At 39.9% G+C, this 9,916-nt stretch overlaps 1 protein-coding gene across 1 annotated transcript; it reads left to right on the top strand.

Annotated features, from left to right (window-relative positions):
* The first annotated feature begins 3,094 nt into the window (after window positions 1–3,094).
* LOC133911002 (lysophospholipid acyltransferase LPEAT1-like) lies at window positions 3,095–9,526 on the top strand. Its single transcript, XM_062353239.1, has 8 exons — window positions 3,095–3,649; window positions 6,722–6,841; window positions 6,956–6,993; window positions 7,179–7,243; window positions 7,510–7,578; window positions 8,132–8,265; window positions 8,967–9,107; window positions 9,212–9,526. Exons 1-8 carry the CDS (start codon window positions 3,203–3,205, stop codon window positions 9,314–9,316), a joined length of 1,119 nt encoding a protein of 372 aa, XP_062209223.1. The 5' UTR covers window positions 3,095–3,202; the 3' UTR covers window positions 9,317–9,526.
* The last annotated feature ends 390 nt before the right edge of the window (window positions 9,527–9,916 follow it).

The following is a 9,916-nucleotide window of genomic DNA, read 5'->3' as shown; positions in this document are numbered from 1 at the left end:
ATAACTTGGGTGTCAACAGGTCAGGTGGAGTGGGTGCGGCTAGAGTTTTGGAGTGGCTCAACCATGCTCACCCCTCCCCATACCTCCCCTTATATAGATCCTACTATGAGCTCCAACGTTAGAATCCCATTAGGACACTAGTCCCTCTCGGATCATAATCTGTTTAAACCCTCTTACTGATCAAATCCACGTGTTATGTTCCAACCCATTAAGTGTGTGACCCGTTAGGTTCATGTATAAGCGGCTACTAGTCAAAAACCCTTTATGAACCGAAATTAATAGTAGTACCTAGCAGAGCTTATTGACTCTCGAATATACACAAAGATCATATCGGTTGAACCTTGATATACACATGCACCAATTTGTTTACCTCACAATGTCAGTCAAGCTCAAGGCGAGACATGTGCCATCCTTGTGATAGGTTGCATTGACTCAATATTGTAGCGGATTACTAAACTCATGATTAACTCTTTAATCACATTGGAGTGGCTCTGCACTTTCTAATCAAACCACGTTGAGTGGCCTAGAGATATCTCTCCCGTTATATAGTTAGGGTAAATTCCATCTTGATTGCTCACACTAAATGATATGTTTCATGGCAAACCCGAAAGCTACCTTTATGATTACCCAGTCACAGAGTAACGTTCGACATTCCCTAAGTGTGTCATTACACATTCTGAGAACCAATGATGATATCATGTCTACGGATCCTGTAGGTACATCATTTGATATTACAACTGATAGCACATCATATAACTATCCTAAAAGTATCTCAAGATGGGTATATCTAACACCATGTTCTCTAACAGGTCTCCACATTATTGAATTGATATCTCAATATCTATGATTAGTGAAACATAATCATCAATCAATACATGTGCTAGTCTGTGAATCATTATTGTCCCACATAATTATATAAGACTAGGGATAATTTAGAATAACATCACAATAAAACAAAGAGCTTCACAAATAAGTCACATGCTTGCTAATCAATGTAATGATAATTATTAAAGGAACTGATTAACATATTATTCAAAAGTACATAAATATAAACGTGATACAATCATCTCTATGATTGTCTCTAGAGCATATCACCAACAGGTTCGCTGGAGGAGGCAGAATAATGAGTTGACCGTTCCTTGTTGCTAGAGCTATGGGCAGCCCCCTTGTGGCATAGTGGTAGTCAGTAGATTGTTCGGGGTAGTCAGGTTGGATAGAACCTCGAGGTTTCCCTCGTCTCTGACTTCATGAACATTAACTTCATGATGTTCCTCCTCGTCGCAAGAATCTGAAGAGGAAGAAACATCAACCTCGGTAAATTGGGGCTCGTCCTCTAGAATTTCTTCATCAAAGCCCTCGGGTCTTCATTTTCTTACACCACCGGTAGCTCAAGTAGGCACGGAGGTCAAAGAATCCAACCCTGTTATACGATCGCTTTGGAGACCGCCTTGGTCGACCTACTCAAAAGTAGAACAACTGTAGATCGCCTTCGAAGATCGATTGATCTCTGATAACTCATCCAGCCTAGTATAAATGTCGGGGACAAAGTCGTTGAAGGACCCGAGATCTGAGTCAGCCAAACCGGAAATCACGATATCTTCTAATGTTGATTAATTTGCTCGTATTTCCATGAACAGTGCCAAATGTATTTATACATGACTATCTATTATATAATATGAAAATAGGGACACATGCGTAGTCGTCAAAGAATACAGCAAAGAGGGACACAAAGTTATACACGTTCAAGCCTCTGAGTTGGATAATAGCCATACGTCTCGTACTGCCTTGATTATAGAGTAAATTTTGCAAAACTACAAATATTTTGACAAAATTATCGCAAACTACAAATTTAAGTAATAGTTTCATAAAACTACATATTTAGTGTCAATTTTATCGCAAAACTACATATACTTTGGTAAAATTATCGTAAAACTATAGATTTAAGCAAGAATTTCATCAAACTACAGATTTACCGTAGATTTTATTGCAAAACTACAAATTCTAGAGGAGTTGTTTTTAGCCCCGTTAGCATGACGATTGGGCCCCGTTTAGAGTCTCACAGCAGCTGTCAGCTCATGAAATGGACCGTCCGAGAGTTCATGTGACTGTAAGCGGGGCCCATTTGTCACGTTAACATGTATGACATAGAATTTATAGTTGTACAATAAATTGGTGCTAAATTTGTAGTTGTGTGAAACTATTGACTAAATTTGTAATTTTGTGATTTGTGATAATTTTGTTAAAATATCTGTAGTTTCATGAGTTCCCTAACGATCCATTTCATGAGTTAGCAACTGTTGTGAGACTGCAAAGCGGGACTCGCTTGTCAAGATAACGGGGCTGGGAACAGTTCCTCTAGAATATGTAGTTTTGCAACAAAATTTGTGCTAAATCTGTAGTTTTATGAAATTATTGCTTAAATATGTAGTTTTGTGATAATTTTGCTAAAGATCTATAATTTTACGATAAAATTGATACTAAATATGTAGTTTTGTAAAACTATTGTTGAAATTTATAGTTTTGTAAAACTATTGCTTAAATATGTAGTTTCGTAATAATTTTATTAAAGTATTTGTAGTTTTGTAAAATTTACTCTTAATTATACTTATGATGATAAAGTACAAATAGGGTTGTACGTGGATCTAATCCAAATTAGAAGATAACTTTCCTATTTAATAGGATTAATTTTCCTTGCGCTTTATCTCGTTTTATCTCTATGTCCTACCGGTTGATGGCTATTACTAGCCCCGGATGAAGTAGAATGCAAGCGATCCTTATATACTTTTATAGACATACGGTATTTATAAAAAAAAAGCAAATATCTGTGATGCATACCTGCACGCCGCCGTCGCTTGGAGAGACTTGCGGCGGCGGCGCGCCTCAGCCTTCATGCGCACGAATAGTTTAGGACACATGGATTAGATGGACTCTCCCACGCATCCATCCACTCCCACAACAATTCCGTATGGTGGGCCCGCGCCTGTCAATATCGCAATCCCAGATCCAAAGCTCCGGACCCACCCGGCAAGGACACATCCCACCGTCCGATCCAGATCCGACGCCCAGTTGTCCCCTTCTACCTCCTCCATTCCGCCTCCCAGCGCCGACCAGACAAACTCCCCCGACACCAAACCCGTAAAAAACACGCGCTCGTCCCCTCCGCGCGCCGATCCAATCAGCGCTTGATTTCGCGGCTTCCGCAATGGCTGTCGACACCGCCACCACCGCCGCCGACGCGCCCCCGGGCCCCGACGCTAGCGCCTTGCGGCCGCTCCTCTCCGACGCCACCAACGCGGGGGAGGCGGAGGAGCTGAACGCCAGGTACGCGCCGTACGCGCGACGGGACGCGTACGGGACCATGGGCCGCGGCCCGCTGCCCACGCTGCAGACGGCGCGGCTTGCGCTCGCGGCCGCCCTTCTCCTCCCGCTCCGCTTCGTCGCGGGGATGCTCGTGCTGCTGGCGTACTACCTCGTGTGCCGCGCGTGCACGCTGTTCGTGGAGGGTATGGAGAAGGGGGGACGGCCGCGGCTGGTGGGGTGGAGGAGGGAGGTGGTGGTGCGGTCCGGCAGCGCGCTCGCGCGGGCGATGCTGTTCGTGTTCGGGTTCTACTGGATCCGCGAGTCGGACCGAAGATTCCCCAATGCTGAGGTTAGTATGCAGCCTTCCCCCTCCAGCGTGTCATCCGTGTGGTTGATGCGACTTTTTTTTTTTTGCTTCAGCATATATTTGCTTGTATGGTATTTGGTCAGTGCTGGAAAACAGCAAGGTCGATGGGTAGTCAGGCACTGTCAGTATTTGGTCCATTGCATTTGGTAGGTAGTGTGATTGGTGCCGCTGACTCGATGATGCATCTACAGCAATATCTCTGATGCTGCGCGTTAGAGTTTAGCTATATGCCTATATCAAATACCAATGCAGTCACTGACACAATCGCTGGCCAATTTTGGGTTTCTGCTTTGGTCAGGGCATGTAGAATAATGGTTTTGATGACAGCGTTCTTCTACCGGAAGTCTATTCTTTCGCTGATAATGATTTTTTTCTCACAAGCTCTGTATGCACTGATGGATATTTACACTGTTGTAAATTGCTCAAAGACATTTTTTTGGCTGTGTGGGCAATGCCATATGAAATGTGTCGATTCAGGTTATAATTGTTAGGAATACTAACTTATACTACCTCCATTCTCTTTTACTTGTTGTTTAGGACATCGATACGGTCTTCAACAAATACGTTTAACCATTACTTTTGAAACATACCTCTTGGTAAAAGTTGATAAAAACTAGATGATGTTAAAGTATTTTTCATGACAAATTCACTACTATCATTTTCATGTATCAAATCCTAATAGTTTTGTGTATATTAGTGGTCAAAGTTTCTAAAGTTTGACTACACGTATTCTAGGAAGACATCTATTTGAGAACGGAGGTAGTATTCCCTGAAGCCTATAGGCCAATGTGAATTACATGAAAAAATTGAAAAGAAGGCCATCAATTTAATAGATTTTGATAATACCTTCGTATTTGTACATAAAATGTAATATACTCAAAAAACTTATGTATAAATCATTTAAAAAAGTATACATAGCACTTGGATGATGTTATATACTCACATACTCCATGTACATATTATTTATCACATGAGATACTCCCTACGTTATAAGATACGTATGTGAGATTACATACTTCCGGGAGTACCAAATATTCTTCCTATATATATATATATATACATACACATACAAATACATATACATATACATATACATATACATATACATATACATATACATATACATATACATATGAGCATCAAACTGTGGCATCACCCTGATGAAGTTGTTCCTCGCGAACAATAGACAGGTGGAGAGCATCCCCAGAAGGCTCATAGTTCTAGCAAAGATCAGTCCACATCTGAAAGGTAGTAGAGAATTCAACAATCTCAAGAGAAAACTGGGGCTCATCACTAGCAATCAGAATGGACGCTGCACGAGCATCATTATCCACTGAGAACAATTAGACAACTGATCTTTGTAAAACTTTAAGGCATTTTGTTGGCGGGGACAACCTTATGATAGGTAGCGATTGCAACTTCAGTAGCTGCTTTGTCTGCTTTATCGACGGAAGGCTGCACAGGTTTCGTCGAAAGAACAGAGGAAGACAGACAAGGAATGTCGCCAGAGAGAATACCCCAAAGATGAAACTCACGCATGTAAATACGCTTATGCTGCACAATTCCTAGTAGTTGGAACCATCAAAGATCACCAAGCACCAAGGAACTGAAACGGTGTTCAACAACATCCTGAAGAATTAGTGACGACGAAAGCACAAAGGAGTAGCTACGGGTGATGGTGAGGGCGCAAAAATAGCGACGAGCAACAGTGAGAGCACAAACAAGTAGCGGTGAGCAAGGGCAAAAATGACAAAAGAGTTGCGGCGAGCGACGGCGAGAACACAAAATAAAGCGTTAGCTGCTGTAATTTTTTTTAAGAGACGGCGAATTACTTTGCGTGAAGGAACAAAGATAGTCCAACAGTTCCAATCAGGGAGTAGGGGGAGCTAACAGTGACAGACGACGGCGCCGGAGATCAGTCTGGCGGCAGCGCCGGAGATCAATCCAGCGGCGGCGGCGGCAGTGGAGATTAATCTGGTGGCAAATCCTTCCTTATCATGGAAGAGCAGCACAACGCCGACCTCATCCAGCGCCCTTGCTAGCGCGGTGGTTCGACACACGTCCGACGGAAGACGCACCCAGGCGGCAAGGCGGATGACGGGTCGGGCGGACGGGTGGCGCAGCAAGGGAAGCAGTTGACTGGTGGAGTTGAAAACGACGGTAGAAGGCGGATCCATCCGGTGGGATGTCGGATCCAGCAAAAAGGGAGAGCAGCCGATGGTGGGTGGCTGGATCATGACATGTTGTGGCATCGAAACAAAAGAAAACCTAGCTCTAATACCATATTAAGAATAGCAACTTATAGTTCTGGGAGGCTATAGGCCAGGATATATACATGTACAGGTGAGCAATATGTAGACAACTCCTTATAAGATGGGGATATTACACAGGCACAATAAGTCACAATATATCTCTAACAATAATTACTTCTTATTGTGGGAGTGATTTTTATGGCGTTTTAGGGCAGAAATTGAATCCACTAACAAATACAATTAAGCAATAGTACTGCAATCGTTGACTGCCACTAACTGGCTTAAATCAGCATGTTCATAGTCAAAGTTCGACTTCTGTAGAAAAAATCGTATGTATCATGGTTTGTTGTGCTGATAGATGGGTCATGTAAGTGAAAGTTATATTAGTTATGTTCACTTGCTTTGTTACTGGCTATTGAGTTGTTGATGCAATGTTTGTTGTCAGTATACACTTAGGCGTCAGCCAATAACTTCATAGTATGAAACCTATAATAGGTGTCTGCAACATGGCATGATTTTTTTTTGTATTTTTTTATGTTCATTTATTTAATTTTGTCAATTCTTTGAAACTTTGCAATAACTGGTAATGGAGATTTTGTCCCTTCAAGCTCCTATTGGATTGCATTTCAGTACCGTTGGAAATATTTTATAGGAGCCGAAATGGCAATGGTTGCCTCTAGTCTTTGGTACACAATGCATCGTTTAAGTATCGCATATTACTGCTCTTGTGCCATGCTACTGAACTATAATTTTGTTCCCTGGTTCCCCTAATCCCCTGTCACCTTGGTACAATTTTTGTCAGCATGCACATCAAGACCAGTCTGAAGAATTGGAAAGGCCAGGGGCAATTGTATCCAATCACGTGTCTTATGTGGATATTCTTTATCACATGTCAGCTTCTTTTCCAAGTTTTGTTGCTAAGGTACTGAAAATTCACTGTTTTTGTTGCTCATAGCTTACTTAAATTTTACGAATTAATGTATTCTAACTTTTATATGTATATATCCTGTCATGCTTAAATGTATCCTTCTTGTAGGAATCGGTGTCCAGGTTGCCCCTAGTTGGTCTCATATGGTACCTTTTCTTGCTCAATAATGTTTTCTTACTTTCTAGACAGTGCCTTATCCCGATGTTATGTGAGAAAACGGCCTTAATCATTTTCATTTATTTATAATTTCCTGACTGCTCAATCTTTTCCATTTATCTTCATCTTGGATAAAATAGATTGAAATTGACTCTCCCTTTTTTGTGTAACGCAGCAAGTGTCTTGGATGCATTTTTGTTCAACGAGAATCGAAAGCTTCAGATTCTAAAGGTGTCTCAGGTATAAATTGACTACAGTCCTCGAAATAGTTATACTTATGTTACTCTTCATATGCCAAATAAACTTTGTTGTCAGTCAGCATCCTCGGAGTATACGATTAGTACTGAATAACTATTTTTACTAATGCTTCACATATTGCTATATGTTCATCACAACAGTTGATGACCTCCTAATATTGCTGTTTTGAGGATGATTTTTCTCACTTTCGCAACTCACAATGTTCTGTAGTTTTTTTCTCTTTTACTGAGTGTCTATACCATATGTAGGCGCTGTAACTGAAAGGGTCCAAGAGGTTTGTCAAGATGAGAATTCCTCAATGATGTTACTGTTTCCTGGTTAGTGCACGACCATTTTTTTCCCCAGTTTTTCTGCTATCTTCTTTCTTTAATATAATTTTTACAATTTTCTGAGTCATGATTATTTATGAATGGTTATTAGCACTATCTTTTAGAAGGCACTGTTTCCTATCTGTGAATCAGTCATCTCTTACCACATAGGCATACTTTGCATTGTCTTGTGAAGCTGGCCATAACTATTCAAAGTATTTTCAAAGTGTTGTGATCAAAACATGCTTGGCTGAGAGCAAAATTGAATCGAGCCTGTTTGAGCTACTAGTTCAGTGCATACTCGACATCATGTTACATTGCCTCTGCACAAACATTTTTTTCCTTTCAGTTTTCACCCATAATTTTGCACTTCAGTCTATAGCTAGTTTATTTATATCACGTGAGCCAAAAAGATTCGAATCTTTCATGCTCTAGTCCAAATACAAATCATACATGTTTGGAAAGTTTGCATTTCTTATTCTATTCAATCTTTTTTTCCTTACTTTCATTTTTGCCTCAAAAAACTTTCTTTTCCTCTGTTAGACTTTTTTCTTTCTTTCAGAGGGTACTACAACAAATGGGGATTACCTTCTTCCATTTAAGACGGGAGCCTTTCTTGCAAGGGCACCAGTGCAGCCAGTCATTTTGAGATACCCTTACAGGAGATTTAGTCCAGCATGGGATTCCATGGATGGAGTAAGTACTGATTGCAAATTTATACTTTCTTGAGAAAGGCAGTGTAGGAACCTACAAGTAGAAACAGGAATGCATGAGCAATATAGTGGAACCTTGCATTTAAAATTCATATTGTTTCCAGAGTAGAGTTTTGTTCCATGTATTGATATTTAACATTTATTTAGGTTTTATTATGGGTTTAACTCAGGATGTTGCCAACTTTGTCAGTTTATTTCTGCTCAATAGTACTGTCCATGTCTATTTGGCGAATACTAGTATAATATTGGACCACTCTTTGCCTCCTTTTCTATGTTTTCTTGTATATGGTGTCCCAGGTTGTTGCATTTCGCTAGCTTGCTGCTTTCTTATTTTAACTGTTGTAACTTCTATATTTCAATATAATCTTGCATACATGCTATCACATTAAGGACACTTTCACAGTGACACTTTAAGAAAGATATTTATTACTTCAGACAGATCATGAGGCAGCCATGGTTAGAGCACTTTTTCATGTTTAAATGGAACATCCAAATTTATATTCATGGTTTCTATAGAATTCCTTTCAGAATTATGTGGCACATGAACTGGTAAAACTCACCTATGGTCTATCTTTCATGGTGACTTTCACATTTATTTCTGGAATTTTTAACTAATATGGTCTCTCATCTTGATTAATTGAATTCTGAAGCAAGTGTTATTTCCTCTTATATTAAAACTTGCAGGCTCGTCATGTGTTTTTGCTCCTCTGTCAATTTGTAAATTATATGGAGGCGATTCGGTTGCCTGTATACTATCCTTCTGAACAAGAAAAGGAAGATCATAAGCTCTACGCCAATAATGTCAGAAAACTGATGGCAACGGAGGTATTCTCATATTTCCAAAGCTCCAATAACACTGTTCACCTTCTTTTTTATACGGATTAATGTGTTCATCGTTTACACCATATAACAATCTTCTCTTTCTGTAGGGAAATTTAATTCTTTCTAATCTTGGGTTGGCGGACAAGCGTGTGTACCATGCAGCACTGAATGGTAATAGTCTACCTGCTGCCCTACATCAGAAAGATGATTGAAATTCCCATGCATCGCTTTTTGTAAACTGACACCTGAGGAGCTTTTAAAATGTAACTACGTGCGGATTTCGTTTATCATGCGCTGCTTGTTTTCCTTGTTTGAGGAGCATGTTGTATACCCACCTGATACTACATTGTACAAAATTAATTGGCTACTATAGTTTGATAATTATGTCTGGCACATACTTTATGCTGGGACACGAAAAATTGAATGGGTGTGCATATTCTAGTACAACATGTGTCATATGTGCTACATCAGAAGTCCAATGAAATTAACGTTAAAATTAAGCAAAATGCAATACAAATTATTCAAATAGTGTACTAGTTGGTCTTATGTGAATATAAATTCTAAATTATCCAAAGAAAACTACAACATCAATTTCACGCGAAGATGGCCATACTTTGGAAGCGTCTGATTAGATCGTTAACACTAACCTTTAAGAACATATCTTGCTTTATAAATACCATGAGACAATCATTCAATAGTTGATCACCTATATGATTTCTCAACTTATTCTATAAAAATCATAGCAAAAAATACTCTTTCGACACTCATTGTAACCACCTATCAAGTTGTATGTCAAATGCTTTTGTGTTTGA

This window comes from Phragmites australis, chromosome 1, assembly GCF_958298935.1.
Source record: "Phragmites australis chromosome 1, lpPhrAust1.1, whole genome shotgun sequence".
Taxonomy (NCBI): Eukaryota; Viridiplantae; Streptophyta; class Magnoliopsida; order Poales; family Poaceae; genus Phragmites; species Phragmites australis.
This window is presented reverse-complemented; position numbering and strand designations above follow the sequence as displayed.

What these genes read in the sequence shown, in the direction of transcription:
- LOC133911002 (XM_062353239.1), top strand. Translation starts at nt 3,203, where the DNA reads ATGGCTGTCGACACCGCCACCACCGCCGCCGACGCGCCCCCGGGCCCC. An exon ending in GAAGATTCCCCAATGCTGAG is followed by an intron (nt 3,650 to 6,721) that starts GTTAGTATGCAG and finishes AATTTTTGTCAG; the next exon opens with CATGCACATCAAGACCAGTC. An exon ending in AGATTCTAAAGGTGTCTCAG is followed by an intron (nt 7,244 to 7,509) that starts GTATAAATTGAC and finishes TACCATATGTAG; the next exon opens with GCGCTGTAACTGAAAGGGTC.